General features: G+C 40.7%; 1 protein-coding gene across 10 annotated transcripts in view; it reads right to left on the minus strand.

Annotated features, from left to right (window-relative positions):
- RAPGEF2 (Rap guanine nucleotide exchange factor 2) overlaps positions 1-14,771 on the minus strand; it is a 231,490-nt gene extending 216,719 nt beyond the window's left edge. For 9 of the 10 annotated variants that reach the window (XM_002921668.4, XM_019802224.2, XM_019802220.2 and 6 more), the window contains exon 1: positions 13,496-14,771. In XM_002921668.4, the coding sequence (XP_002921714.1) occupies positions 13,496-13,564 (69 nt within the window). In that variant the 5' untranslated portion in view covers positions 13,565-14,771. The remainder of the gene's footprint in view (positions 1-13,495) is intronic. The other variant, XM_034661432.1, reaches the window with a different exon arrangement.
- Between the last annotated feature and the right edge of the window lie 1,746 nt (positions 14,772-16,517).

Below are 16,517 nucleotides of genomic sequence, written 5' to 3' on the forward strand. Positions count from 1 at the left end.
CAGGAATTTATTATATACTCACCCCACCCAAACAAGTAACTTATGAAAACACAGACTATTTTTAAATGACAAATAGCCAGGACTCTTTCCAATAACATCTCTATCCATTAGTTTCTGATAGCAAATTGTTTAACTGACCTCACTACACATAAGCACCATTTATCTATATAAATCTTGAATGCTACCATAAAAAGCTCATAACTAAACACAATTGCTCTAAGGCAGGACACAGTGCATACTTAAAGTTTGAGTATCAAAGCTAGTTTTGTGTGACATTCATTATCAAACCATTTTTGTTAAATACTAAGTTTATGATACAGATATGGATTCAACAAAGCACAGAAAACTATTTAAACAGCTATCTTTTACAAATGTTTTATATACAGATGTATATGTATTTATAAAGTGATGACTCAACTTCTAGGAGGAATGACAACTGCAACCTTAAAGTCACAGAAACATGACAAAGTATTTACGACATGTAGTCATATAAGAACACACAAATGGAGCACTTTAAAAATGAAATAAAATTTCTGAAATTTTAAAAATAAATTTGAAGCAAAAATAACAAATTAAGAAATATAAGCCTACATTCAACTTTAAATCAATATGAAAATCAATAGTTACCACTTAGAAATAATTATGTTTAAAAGTTACATTGATACTCAATAAATATAAATTTTTATAAGTTTATATTTACATATAATGTTCACCCACTGGCATTTTTTTCTCTATTTTCAGATAAGAGATTGCAGTGCAGAAAATTAATAACCATACACCTAATAAGTGAACCAAGAAATCAAATATATCTGTATGATTCCATAACTGAAGCTACAATAACATAGCTGTATATTCCAGTAACATTTTCAAAGAGGGCTCCTGAGAATCACCACATCAACTTACTACCATTATCTGTTTCCTCTGCGAAGTAAGTTGGACAAATACTATCAGCTCACAGCACTCATTCATTTTAATCTCTCTCTTTGCTGCCTTTCTGTAATATGGAGGTTTAAAAGCAAAATACTCTTATTTCCAGCTTCCTTTGCCACTACTAGTCATGTGACACAGCTCTGGCCAAGGACAAGTACCTGGAAAGGGTTTTCCTTCAAAACAGAAGATGAACTCTTAACCAAGAAAACATTCTCCCTTCTCTCCTGGTTGGTGGTGTAGCTGTCATCTTGGGATTTTGAAAACTAAAATCACATGCTAAGTAGGAGACTGAGCCAGTTTCCTTAGTGACACCCTGGAGCATCTGCACCAATCTTATACTAACCACCCTTAGATTTCTTATTGTGTGAGGAAAATAAGCCCATGGCTAAGCCTATGCATATAGTTTTTGGTAACCTGTAGACTAGCAATCCTAACACAGTTTATGCTATGAATCAAGCCTATGAAATTGACTCATGTTATAAATCACTTTGGTGAATTCGCCATAAGGCATACTAACGATGAAAAATTATCTAAGAGAAAAAGATCAGATGGCCTGAATACCAATTATTTAAAAATAATAATAAACATGAAAATATTAAACTATTACCTATGATTCTTAACTCTTCATTAACTTATTTATGCCAGAGACTGTTAAACAACTGTAATATACATGAACACATTTAATTCTCACAATGATAGGTGGTAATTTTACCATACATAGCCATTGTAAAATTTTCATCAATCCTTGACAAAAATAACAATAAAACAATGCTAAATTTACCTATTCTAAGGTTTTCTATTTTTATGATATTAAAATGTCCTTTCTTTTATGAAATGGGAATAGTGGAGAACGAGTTTATATTCATTTTAACATACTTAGTTGGCAAAATAAGTGACAAATCAATGTCAGTGCCCCAGTGTTTTATGAAATTTTAATAGTCCATGAAATCCAAAGGCCTAAAATCAACTAAAGTTAAATAACCTGCCCAGGACCAAAAAGCAGTTTGTTTGACACCAAAGTCCAAGGTACAAGGTAATACATGACAACTAGGTTACATAAAGGAAATACACTAAATGAACTCAAAATAACTATTCTGTGAACACAACTAAAGATAGAAATGTATAACTACAAAGGAAAATAGCCAGCCCAGAATATCTGAAGTGGGAATATGGACTATATTCTTCTAAAGTGAAATGACTTTATCTTGTTACCTCCCAGAGTCTTCTCTGTGTAATGTAGATTTAAACCATACCAAAGAAAATGCAATCAAGATAGGAATTCCCACTCATCCTAATCATTAGGTTTGGAGATGGACACTGCGAAGAACTTCTGGGTCTCTTCCTACATTGCCTGTCTCTAAAAGAAGTTTGTGGTTTCCCAAATAGAAGGAGTAGGAGCAGGTATGCAGATAAAATGTGCCCCCTTAAATTTGCTTCTCCATTTCTTTGAGTTCTACAAAAGTAGGGGGATCAAACATTAAGATTAAAAACAAAACTGAAATGCAGTCAAATTCTCCTTACCTCAATTCTTGGCATTTTACACTACTGCATTTCATTATTTTAAACTCTTAACTGTTTAAAACTCATCTCTAGTTGTTTGGAAATATATATTTTTTATCAATTTCTTATTACTTATTACTTATTTCTTATTACTATAAATAATGGTTTATGTCTTTATAACTGAAAGGAGTAAATACTTTCAGACTTAAGTTTATTTGTAGTTTTCTCAACTGTTAGGTCCCATATTTTTAATCCAATCTTCCAGTGCCAATTTGTTTTAGAAGAAAAACAAATATACAAATACAGCATGCATTCTCCAGTATTTACAATAAATAAATAAATAAATAGGAAAAGTAGATGGCTAATGGAGGGCAGAGGGCTGGGAAAGTGGGTGGATGGTAGAATTTGGCTTTATAATTGAAATACAAAGGTGTACAGATGAAGGGAAAAAATATTGGTAAAGATATTTTATTTTTTTGAAGACTTTCTTCACTTATTTGAGAAAGAAAGAGACAGAGAGCACAAGCAGGGGAGAGGGGCGAGGGAGAGGGAGAAGCTGGCTCCCTGCTAAAACAGGAAGCCAGATTAGGGGCTCAATCCCAAAACCCTGTGATCATGACCTGAGCCCAAGGCAGAAGCTTAACCACTGCATCGAATGAGCCACCCAGGCATCGTTGCTTTGAGCTGATTTTAAAAGAAATTCTTTTTTTTATTAAAATAAAATAAAATAAAATATTTATTTTAATAAAATAAACAGTACACCTAGAAGGTGTACTGACCACACTCAGTTTACATAATATTATCACCTCTATAGTGGTAATAGTGCCTCTGACCAAACTTCTTATACACACCCTTGCCTTTTCCTTCCATCCACCCCCTCACTCCCACAAAAAGTAATAACTTAAATAATTTCTAAGTTCACAGGAAAGGAAAAGAGGGAGGGGAGAATCTACAACCCTATTTTAACCTAGACTGACTTCCTTAAGCTACTATCCCAATTCCTATTCTATTGTGCTTAATGTACATGGAATATTTTATTTCCTACACATTTTTTCTTATGCCAAATACACTAATCTACTAAAATTCAGGATTGTGAAACATTCAAAATTGGTAAAATACATGGCATCTTGTGAATGTCTACAAAATTCGGACAAAAATAAAAACGAATAGTTAAAAACTTACTTTAGCTCATCATGTCCACTTATCTATTAGTGTGCGTGTGTATTTTAAATTTCTTCCAGCTAATATGTTGCTTTGAACATGTCATTAATGGTCCAATGCATACAAGACATTTAGCTAGAAAAGGACTAGGCTCTTCGGTAACATTAAATCATTACTCAGGAAAAAGATTATTTTTCAAAATATCTTAATATGCGGCCCCTTATCAGTCACAATAAAACTCTAAAAGCTATACTTTTTTTCCCTTTTAAATTTTAAATAACTTTAGAATAAAAAAGTTATACAAAAATAATTCTCTATATTCTCTATATACTCACCTAGCTTCCCATAATCTAACAAATAAAATAACCACAGTAAAATTATCTAACTGCTCAAATTTCACCAATTGTCCTAATAACATTTGGTTTTTTTTTCTTTTTTTTCTTTTTTTTTTTTTTTAAGGATTTTATTTATTTATTTGACAGAGAGAGAGACAGCCAGCGCGAGAGGGAACATAGGCAGGGGAAGTGGGAGAGGAAGAAGCAGGCTCCCAGTGGAGGAGCCTGATGTGGGGCTTGATCCCAGTACTCTGGGATCATGCCCTGAGCTGAAGGCAGATGCGTAACAACTAACTGAGCCACCCAGGCACCCCTAACATTTGTTTTTTTCTGGTCCGGGATCTAATCCAGAATCTCACATCTCATTTGTTTATCACATTTCCTTAGTCTCAGTCTGTAACAATTCTTCAGCATTTCATCCTTTCATAAACTCGACACTTTCAAGTACAGCTATTTTCTAGAATGTCCTAAAATTTGAGTTTGTCTAGTATTTTCTGACATTAAGGTTGAAGTATTTTTAGTTAAGAATACTATCACAGGGGCGCCTGGGTGGCACAGCGGTTGGGCGTCTGCCTTCAGCTCAGGGCGTGATCCTGGCGTTATGGGATCAAGCCCCACATCAGGCTCTTCCACTATGAGCCTGCTTCTTCCTCTCCCACTCCCCCTGTTTGTGTTCCCTCTCTCGCTGGCTGTCTCTATCTCTGTCGAATAAATAAATAAAATCTTTAAAAAAAAAAAAAAAGAATACTATCACAGATGTGCCCTTCTCAATGAAGCATGATGTTGAAATGTCTTATCACTGGTGTTAAGAAGAAACAACAGGCCCAAAGTGGAGTCACTTGTGCTAAACCATGTAACCAAACCAAGGCTTCATAATTAACCTAACAGCAGCTTCAACCTTCTCCAGGAATTTAGTCTTAACTGGTCAACACCAATGAGGTAGTTTGCCACACAGACCCTTTCCATCTCCCAAAAGGAAGATGAAGTAATCTGTTCTTTCATTATCCCTTCTCCCTTCAGCCTTCCATTTTCTAGAGCTTCTGCAAGCTCCTTCCTGTTTGCTAGATGGGATGCTACCTGATTCATGAAACATTCAAAAAAGCCAAATTTACTCAGCTGAATTTTGTTATTTGACAGTGGTGACATAGCTTTGATTCACCTGGTTCATTTGGTGTCTACCAGTTTTCTTCACCATAAAGGCACTGATTTCCCCTTTATAATTAATCAATCTTGGGGAGATACTGTGAGACTATGCAAATATTCTGAAGATATCTGATATTTCTTTTTTTTTAAGATTTAATTTATTTGGGAGAGAGAGAGCATGCATTCACATGAGTGGTGAGAGGGGCAAAGGACCTGAGCCAAAAACCAAGAGTCAGATGCTTAACTGACTTGAGCCACCCCAGTGCCCCTCTGAAATATATTTTTCATATTTTCACCCACTAATTTTGACACTGACTGCGTATTCTTGCTTACAATTATTGCTGTGATGTTTGCCTACTGGTGATTTTCTATTTCCATCATTCCTTCTAAAGTTTTTTTTAAATTGGAATTCTAGAGTAACAAAGAACTGTCTCTTCTCCCCCATTTATCTGTGTATTCAATTATTTACTTATATTGGTATGAGCTAATGGATATTTTTTTCCCCTGGAGCTTATAACTCATTTTTATTTTGTTCAAACTGTCCCTGATTTGAGCATTGGGACTCCTTCATAAGGATATTCATTAGACTGTCTTCTGAAGTGTAAAAATGTCACTTCAGTTATGGAAGATAAAGTTATTTTTTTTAAAGGAGGGATCACTGATGGCTAAGGCTAGCTTTACCACTTCCATTATGACCAAAAAATTATTTTTTTTATGGAAAGAAACTATATATATTGAAATATCCCAAATGTGTTGTACTATCATAACTCTTGTTCATCCAAGAGCTTATAATCTTTGGTCATTATTTTATACATATTAGCACAGAATTTTCTCACCATTGTCACTATCTAAATCCACTTTACCTTGCACTCCCCAATCCCCAGATATTACTGGTATTTCAGAAACACAGCCCAAACTATTCAGTGACAACAGTAGAAATTCATTTTAGCCAAAAGGTAACAAGCTTTAATTATACTGGGGGGGGGGGGACAGTCAATCCCAAAGGTCAAATACTGTATGATTCCATCTATATAACACTTTTGAAATGATAAAATTATACCAATGGAGAACAGACTAGTCCATGCCAGAGGTCCGGTCAGGGGATGATTATGTCTACACAAGGACAACAAGAGGAATTCTTATGGTGATGGCATTGTTCTGCATCTTGACTGTATGAATGCCAACAACCTGATTGCAATATACTAGTTTGGAAAACGTTGCTAATGGGGAAAACTGGGTAAAGTTTCCACAGGACCTCTGCATTATTTCTCACAACTACATGTGAATCCACAATTATCTCAGACTAAAAAATTACTGAAATAAAAAAAAAGATAATGAGTTTTGAAAGAGTGAATACTCAGGAGAAATCAGATTATCATCATCATGCCTCACCCTTTTAGATCTATGGACTGCTAGGTAGCTTCTCAGAAAGTTACTATCAGGCCTCTTCAGAATAACTAGCTAATGGCTAATTCTTCTTTAGGGTCTCTTCTTAGTAGCTTTTAGGTTGGGTAGGAACAAATACCAAGAGCTAGAGAACAGAAAGATGCTAAGGGTCAATTATTATGGTGAGTGTTGTTTTGTCGACTTAACTACCAACAGTTAGCAGGATTGATCAAAATATACATTTTCATTTCAATTCATTTAGCTCATATTAAATATTTGAAAAAATCCTAAACATCCACAATTTATTATTTTCAATTTTTAAGAGGCAAGCAATGAAAATCTACAAGAACAAAGAGGATTTAGTACCAATGACAAAAATAAAGTTCCCCTTCAAGTCACTAACACCAACTCCTCTAAAACACTTTTAATGCATATGGATGTGAAAGCACAGAAATGGTGGACCCAAGAGAATTTAAAATGCAAGGACTGGGGCGCCTGGGTGGCACAGCGGTTAAGCGTCTGCCTTCGGCTCAGGGCGTGATCCCAGCGTTCTGGGATCGAGCCCCACATCAGGCTCTTCTGCTATGAGCCTGCTTCTTCCTCTCCCACTCCCCCTGCTTGTGTTCCCTCTCTCGCTGGCTGTCTCTATCTCTGTCGAATAAATAAATAAAATCTTTAAAAAAAAAAAAAAAATGCAAGGACTAAACTTTCCACTCCATAAAAACCCCACCACAACGGCACTAAAGGTAAATCCTTTCACAGATTGAAGAAGAAAAGGAAACACCTGAGTACAGCAAGAAGCACTTGGGGTAAATGGTTCAGTAAGTAGTGGTTAATTAGCATGTAAGACCAGAGGTGGGTTTTTTTTTTTCTGAAAAGATAAAAATCCTAACATAAATAAAGTAGCAATCAGCTTGTTTTTCTCCATACACAGGCTGACATTAAAACTACTGAACATATTTTGACTATACATATTCAATCTGACAAATCTACAAAAGAGCAATAATATGTACTACAATTTGCTTCTCCTTCCTAACTTACCAACATTAACTAAACTAAACAAAAGTGGTATAGAGGAATATACCATCCCAAGTGTTCTCAAACACCCACTATAATCATTAAATGTGCCATCCTAAGTCACTTGTGAGTTTTTATTTAAATAAATCCATTTTTTCCTGCTTTAATTCAGATACTCCTCAACTCTTCCAAGGACAGAACGCTTAAAAATCACATTACAGGGATGCCTGGGTGGCTCAGTCAGTCAGATGTCTGCCTTCGGCTCAGGTCATGATCCCAGGGTCCTTGGATCCAGTCCAGAGTCAGGCTCCTTGCTCAGTGGGGAGCCTGCTTCTCCCTCTGCCTCTCTCGTGCTCTCTCTCTGACAAATAAACAAAATCTTACAAAAAGAAAAAAAAAATCACATCACTATAAATTAAGAAATACTAACATATTTGGCATAATGATATGATAAATCAGATATTTCATATTAGATTCCCAGACTTAGAAGATACCAAAGTTGAAGGAAACATAGTGTAAGATAAAAAAAAAAAAATTTTAGTAACAAATATATTCAACTTAGAAGTTTTTCGTAAGAACTAGGAAATGTCCATCATAATCACTTGCCATCAGGCTGTAACTGGCATCATGTGCACACAGTTTGATACAATGAGTAGCTGATACAAATGTACACACATTCAGCCAGCCTGTCCAACAAATTCCACTACTGCAACAATTCTAGTCCACCTCTACCTCCACTGTGTAACTCAGGCTCCCAACCATCTCAAGCCTGAAGAACAGACATCAGTCTTTAACAGACTTCTTGTTCTCCTCTCACTCTCCTTCAAATCATAACCTTCTACACTCCAGTGGAATCACTCCTCATCACCTACTCACTCCCTTGGCTCCAAGCACATGGAGCGAAGGTCTACACCTATTTTCTTACAACCTTGTGTGCTACTTCTGGAATATCCTGCATGTCCCCTACTCCACTAATGGGTAATTTCCTACTCCCCTCAGACTCAATACATGCTTGTCGAAGTGTTGGCACGGGACATCTCATCTAAGAAGTCCACAGCCTCTTCGTACCACTGAATCACATCCTACTTAAAGGATGCAATACATTGGTGAGTTACTTGAGGGACAGATGTCTCATTTCATCTTTGAATTCCCAAGGTCTAGTAAAAAGTATTTCATTAAAATGTGCTACGATAAAAACTATTAGACACTGCACTATATAGTAAGTGTACTTTTTTCACTTAATCCACAAAACCACCTCAGGAAGCTATTATCCTCATTTTACAGATAAGAAAACTATCTGGTGCCAAAAATGGGGTGAGGAGAGGGAATGGTCCATAAAATTTAGATATCAAAGAACTATCACCACATTTCCCTATCTCTTTAGGCTAGATCAAAGTTACTTCAGGTAATTACAAGTTTTTTTCACTAAAAAAAAAAAAAAAGTAAGTTTTCCAATGAGTCAAGAAGCAGCACAGTTTGTGTTTTTAAAGGGGTTATTTTATCTTTACTTCAGACAGTTAATTTATATCTCAAGGGTACCCCACTGTCACTTTACGTGACTTAAATTTCAAATATCAGCAAAGGCAGACCTACTGTTATCATTTAACTCCCCCCAAAATCCACCTCAATAAAGTTGTTTTCCACAGTAAAATTAAAAACCAAAAAACAAAAACAGTGAGTTTTCTTATGAATCAAGAAATCTTTGATCTCGAGAACTAAGCTTTGCAATGACAGTATATACTCCCTTTCTTATTAAAGGGCAACACCACCAATAAAATGATAGTGATCGAAGGTTACAGTTTGTTATTTTACACTCTTTCTTGAGAGGAAAAAAATGAAACAAGTTGGCAACCTGGTAGTCCCCTTCCTTTTCTTAGTTTTATTTTGTTATTATTTTTTTGTAACTGTTCTGTTAAAGGCCAGGGCCTGGGAAGAGCTGCATTAAACCAGCCCACATACAGCACTGCAGTTGGAGAGATTCATTTTGAACCTCAGCCAACATATGCAAAGCTAATTATGGAACTGTTAATTACTAAATGCTTAAAAGGTTATGTTAAGGCAACTAAGTTTCTACCAATATCACAAAAAAAATGTTAATTTTTACCACAGATTTCAAAGTCACATGCTATTACAGTTTGAAATTAGCATTTCAGTTATAAATATGTAATATATTTTAACCTATAAATTCAAGTATCATTGGTATGAAATGTAAATAAATGCTTGTGGCCAAATAGGAATTACTTAGTGAGGTATGATTTTCTAAACTGCACAAAAATCATTTAGTTCTATTTTTTGAACAAAAACTACTTGAGAATCAAATATTTATTACTAGAGCCCTAACATTTGCTAAAATATAATCACAGTGTAAGTTATCAAATGAAAATATGAAACTGCTCATAAACAATGATAAAAAGAAATTCAAATGGAAAATGTAACTGTAATAAACACAATTCTTCCACTAGATTTGAAAATTAAATATTTACCAGAGATACCCTTTTGTGCAGATTCTCATAATTTAAAGTTCTCTGGGCAAAACGTATTTTTTCAGCTCTCTCATTATGACTAAGTGACTTTGCAAAGAATGAAGTCTTACACTGTTATGAGCCCTCAGCTGACAAATTCATGAGTTAAAAACTAAATCTAAAGGTTCAAGAGCCAAAACAATTTTCAATAGTGAAGGACAAAGTAGTATTATTAACTAGGAAGAAAGGAAGTGGAGGTGTTTTACACACACCATTTTTAAAAATAACTTATACCTAGCTAAAGACACATTAAATTAGATCTTGAAAGAAAACAATTCAGCAATAGATGCTTCACCTGAAAAACTAAAAACATGCCTATAAATACTCTACAGAAGCAGCTACAAAGGGTCTGAACTCAACAAGTTAATAAAATGGTTTAGAAAAAGCATTTTATTGTTTAAAGCCTTGGGGAATAAAGCTGTTTGTAATTTATTTACATCTTTTACTTTACTAAATTGCTTTGGTGACCAAGCTTCTCATTTAAATGATTAAAGCATAAACCCAAATAGTTTAATAAAGCAATTACTTAAGAGTCCTGTTTTTCAACATAGGTGCACTGAAAAACATCAATAGAACATTTAGTGTTCATTATTTTCAAGGGGTTTGTTATTTAAAATACAGTGCCCCATTGACTAAAATTTAGCCAGGTTTCCAGACACAAAATGTGGGACACACACTGGATCAAAGATTTTTTTCATAATTTCAGAATATCAGGTGAAAGAGTGACAGCCTCTTAAATCTAGGTATGCATGATCTGGCTAAAAATTCAGATGACTTTTTTTTTTAATTTCTCCTTACCATTCTGCCTCTCTAATGACATGGCTAAATAAAACAGGTTCCCATTTTCCAGGTGTGCTTGAAAGCTAATTTGCAAAGTTTGTGTTTACACTGGGGCTCTCCCCACCCTCAAATTCTCTTCTAGCTAACGTCTTAGGTTCCACTAGTAACATCACTATTAACTTCTAGGCAATTGATTACCCCAAATACAAAACTATGTATTCACAGAGTTTGAGAGAGAAACTGGGGTTTCTCTTGGGGATGGTGGGGATTTAAAAAAAACACAAAACCTGAATTTAACAAAAAAATTATATATTTCCTCTATTCTTTTAAAGCATTCCTTTTGCCTGTAATGAGAATCATATGAACTCTTTTATCGAGTCTATCCTGAAAAACAGAAGGAAGCATGACAGCAAAACTTTCCTAATTCATATCCTTCTGTTTGTGATATCAAATTTAATACATGTGCTTTCCTCATATTACAAAATTCTCTCTAGCACTGAGAAAAGATGGTACAGAAAAACTTCCAGCACTCAATACAGTGAGTGCTTACATTAACAAAGCACTCCATATAAAAAGCACCTTCTACCAAAACATTTTTTTTTCTCTTTTGAGTACATTTCAAACTTTTAGAAGATGGTTTTTAACCAGCCAGGTAAGGTTGGGAAAACATTCACATTTCAAACTACTTTCTCTTGAAAACAACAATAAGCAAACATGGGGTTTGCATTACGAATAACCAAATGAATATCAAAGTTAATGGGGCTGATACTTAACAATGTTCAAAGTGTTTGGTAGCTATCTCTATGTTTACTTTTCCTATGAAGGTTTGGTGGGGGGACATGTGCTGCTTTCAGATTATCAATGAAGCTTTCATGTTGTGGTGTTAGTAGTAACCGGCCCACTTCTGAATCAGGCCAAGTTCTCCGCTAGGCCAGTTTTCATTCTATTCTACACAATTGGCACGAAAAGAGGAAAGTTTAACAGTTCATTTATTTGGCACAATCCACACGCTTTCACAGTGGAGGTTTTGTCTCTTCCAGTCTTGTTTGGTGACCCCACCCCCCCCAACTGATAGGTTTGATGTCATTGCTGTTCTAATTAATCAACCGAAGGCAAGGCTCCCCCCTCCCTCTAATATCCACTAAAGGGCTATGACATCATTTTCTAACCTGCCTTCCTAGGTTCTAATATTCTCAACTTGTGTGATTTCATTTGGTCCTTCAAACACTGAAAGGAATTGAAATGTTTCACTGAAATTTGCTTTTCCATCACACTACCACTGAGAATGTGCATTTTCAGATGAAGAAGATTCATTCAGTTGACCATTTTAAAAGAAACAGTAGAGGATGGCACATGGGAGGCAGTGCAATGCCCAGGGACAAGATCAAAGCAGGGTACTGCATGGTTTTGCTAAATAATCCTTTAGAATTGGAACTTTCCAAAAATATACTGAAATGAATATTCTTTTAAAATTATCACACATCTTCCATTCTTGTGGTAAATATGTGTAACCTATGATCCCCCAGATGTGATGGCTCCATCAGGAAAAATGAAAAATCAAAAACGGTACCAGGTGCCATTCTTGGGCCTTGTCCAAAGGCAGCCAGTGATTCTATTTATTCTGTTCTCCCCACATTAAATAATAATAATCAACATCAGAGAAGGAGAGCATTTCGGTTTGAACAGATGGCATCCAACACCTAACAAGTGAAGTAACTCTTTCAAGCATTAGATCCTAAATGTCTGATGGTCCCAAGGATCAGGAGGGCTTATTTGTCTTAAGAGGGCTGGCAGCAGGATCCCCTGTAGTCACCATCCCAATGCTTAGGAATATGCGTCATTAACTAGGCAGCAACTAAAAGCAAAAAAAAAAAAAAAAAATCAAACCACCACATTTTTATAAAATTTCCCCCTCTCTAGTCCAACTTGAGACGACCAAATCCAACACCATCCTCAACTTCTCCACTTAAAGTAAGAGGACCAATAAGCCTGAAAGTAAACGAACGTATAAAGGTTAACAAACTTATCTAATTTTGACAAGGTTGTGCAACACCGAAAGAATCCGCAGGGTGCCCTTTGGGGGGGGGGTGTATTTGAATATGCCCGCTCCGCAGTTATGTCTGCAATTTAAACTAAAAGCACCAACCGAATCAACTTTTCTTCCTCTGCACTGGAAAGCTGCATCCCTTCTTCAAAGAACCAAAATAGTAAATATACAAACATCTCAATGTTTTACTTTAGAAGGTCAACACGGATTTGTCTTTCCCAAAGCCATACAAGTTTCCTTCTTACACCTCAAACACCACAGAACTCTGAAGGCAGAAGGGGCCACATGCATGGGAAGGATAAGGGGCCGGCAGCCGGGGTGGCAGGAGTAGCTGGTCATGGGGAGGTGAGTTCCCCTCTCCACCGAGACTCAGAAGCTCCAGAGTAGGACTGGGAAGAGGGGAATCTAATTAGAAAATTCCCTCCTCCGCGGGGCAAACGAAGGAGGAAGGTCAATAATGGGGAGGGCAGCTAAAAGGAGAATATCGAGGAAAGGGAAAAATAAACCCAGGACGACCAAGGGAAAAGATTCGGAGATGGGATGCCATTGAAAGTTGGGGGTCCTGATGGGAGAAGTGGGGTGCGCGGGGCCAACTGTGTCAGGAAAGAGAGATGGGGACAGGAAACGGCGCAGCCGGCGAGGCACAAATTCAGCCAAGTCCCGGAGGGTCTCACCTGGGGGGTCCTCTCGGCGGGGTTCTTCATCACCGCTTGGCGGAAGCTGTTATCCACGTAGGACGCCATCTCCCCCAGTGGGCCCGGCCGGGGCCGCTCCGCACCCTCGTCTGCCTCCTCCCGGCCCAGCGCAGCCTCTGCCTCCGCCCTGCGCGCTCCGCCCGCCTGCCCGCCCGCCCAAGCTAATAAGCCAAACCGCGGCGGCGGCGGGGCCTACGGGGGGGCGGCTCCGCTGGGCCCGGCGGCCCGGAGCGCGGGACAGGCGCGCAAGAGACCCGGCAGGAGAGCGAGGCCGCGCGAAGGGGGCGGGAGGCGCGCAGCTCCAGCGACCCGCGGCCCCGAGGTCCCTGCGGGCGCTCGGCGGCCGGGAACTCCCCTTCCTCCTCTTCTTCCTTGCCGCTCGGCCGGGAGAGGCTTCCTGGCGCGCCCGGCTCCCTCCCGGCCTGGCTCGACACGCCTCCCCCGGCTCCACTGGGGGGACAGTGGCGTCTCCTCCTGGCCCCGGCGGGCCTGAGTTATTTTTAGGGAGGTACGAGCGGCAGTAACGAAAGGAAAGGCTCGCAGGCAGACGGGGCCTCCTCTCCCTTCTCGCGCGGAGGGTCGCCCCTCCTCTCAGGGGCTCGCGCCGCCACCCGGGAGTCTCCGCGAAGCACTCGGATCTCCCGCGTCCCTAGTCCTCGGGCACTTGGGCGCCGCAGCAGCCGTCGGGACGACTGGCTCAGGTCCGGGCGCTGAGAAGCCCGATCGCCTCCGCCGCCGTCCGTGCCGTTCCTAGTCTTCGTCTATTGGGCTCGGCCGTCCCTCCCGACTGCTGCTGCATCCCCCCGGGCCGCCCCGCCGCCGCCGCCGCCGCCTCTGCTGCTTTGGCCGCCGCCGTGGGCTCCACCCGCCGCCTCCCCCCATCAGCGCGCCCGGAGCGGAGCTGTCCCGGCGCCGGCGCCGCCGCGGCCAGAGCACCCAGCCGGGGCTGCAGCCCTCCGGCCCAATCGCTCTCGGCAACTTTGTTCCCGGTCTGCGCGGGGCGGGGGAGGGGGAAGAGAAGGCCACGGGCAGCCCGGGTCCGGACTCCCGGCGGCGGGCGTCCGAGGGCCGAGGGCCAAGAGCTGAGAGCCGCGCACAGCCCCCTAGGAGAGAGTGTTTGGGAAGCGGCGACTCCCCCTCCGCTTCCTCCGCCTCTTCCTCCTCCTGCGCCTTCTCCGGCCGCCGGAGCCGCTCCTCAGGGAGGAAGAGGCCTCCGGGGCTTGTTGCTTTGTGCTGCAACCATGGTGAGGAGTGAGTGACAAGGCGGAGGCGAGTCGGCTGGCGCCGCATCATCGGGGGGCGGGGCGGCCCCGTCGCGCTCGGTCCCGCCTCCCCGCTCTCCCTGCGCCCGCCCGCCGGCCGCGCCCTCCCTCCGGAGCAGCACCTTCGTCGCGACCAGGTGAGCCCGGCGCCGGCAGCGAGTGGTCGCGGCGCTCTCGGCGGAGCTGCCTAGAGCCCCGCGCTGCCTGGCTCCAAGGAGGAGACGCGAGTCCTGGTGCCCGGGTGCGAAGCGCTGGGCTCTCCTCTTCCTACCCTCCCCACCCCTTCCCTATCTCACGCCGTGCCGCGTACCCACACCCCACCCAGTTCCTGGGAGACCCTGCGGAGTCCAGCCGCCTCTCTCAGACTCCTCCTGGCGCCACGCCGAGGCCAAGGGGGCTGAAAGGTGACCCGGAGCAGAAGTCCAGCCCGCAAGCTTGGGCTGTAGTGGGCATTCATTTTGAACCCGAGGGTTGGCTCCGAGTTGCTCCAGATAGGATAAATCCTCTAAGATTTTATTTTCCTTATGTGTAACTTGCTGCAGGGAAAGCTTTCCTCTCCTGCCTTCCGTGCTTACTGCCACCTTCAGACACTTTAATGACCACGAGATTAAGGACATGGAAAAGTGCCAGTTTCAACACTAGATCCAATACCACCCCCAGACAGGCAGACGTGCCAGATTTAAAGGTGATCAGTCATTAGCGAGAGACTCGGACGGCAAGGTCTGTGACATAGTCAGAAACACTGACAGATCTGGCTCTGCATCAAGGCAGAGCAAACCTCCTTTTCCAGACCCCAGATTTCCAAGCCGGGCTCACTTGGTGCAGAGAACACGATAACATAGCCCTTTAAGATGTTACCTCTCCTGCTGCATCATTTCCCCCCTCCCTCTCCCTCTCTGAGCCAGGTCAAGGTGTGTAAGGGCAGCCAAGCACCGGGGACAGCTCTGCTGTTCTGGTCCTAGGGTTTTATTTTTATCTGCCTCCTTTCCCTCCTCCCCCCTCCCTCCCAATAAGTTCATGTTTTGATGTCTATGTGGAGGCTATAGTTAGAGGAGGGTTGTTACTTTTATGGCCTACTATATTGATCTTTTTTCAAATTTTCAAACATACTTTTTTAACATCTAGTTTATTTTAAACACTTTGGGTTGGTTGTGAGCAAACATTTTGGGGTCCTTAAGTCACCATTATGTCATTAAACAGATTGTGTGGCTTCCTAGAGAAATGGCTGTCGAACCTTGTGAAACTGGACCTGAGTTATAAATTGTATCTCTAGACCTTTTTATATCATGGGTCTATCTTGCTGAAACTGCTTCCCCACATTTTTTTCACCCCTTTGTTAAGCCCCAGCATCAAATTCTCTATGACATAGACTACCACATTGAGAGCAAAGGGACATGAATAAATGCTATTACAGCTCTATAAAGAGAGAAGGAAAAAAAAAAAAACCCAAAATCCAGTGAAGTGAAAAAACATACCTGACCTCTCCATCTGGTGTCTAATAGACATCTCAGAATTAATGTTTGCAAACCAGAGTCTGATATCTTACCCGAAAAGTGCTGCACCCACAGCCTTCGTCATTCTGGTTAATGCCATCTACAGGGTTCCCATTGTTCAGGTGAAAAACTTTGGAGTCTTTCTTGACTCCTTCCTTTCTGTTACACCCCACAAGTGTCAGTAACTTGTCAACTCAACCTTCAAATTTCTGTATCTGGAATCTACCCTCTACCTACCACCTCTAC

Source organism: Ailuropoda melanoleuca, chromosome 5, assembly GCF_002007445.2.
Source record: "Ailuropoda melanoleuca isolate Jingjing chromosome 5, ASM200744v2, whole genome shotgun sequence".
Lineage (NCBI taxonomy): Eukaryota > Metazoa > Chordata > Mammalia > Carnivora > Ursidae > Ailuropoda > Ailuropoda melanoleuca.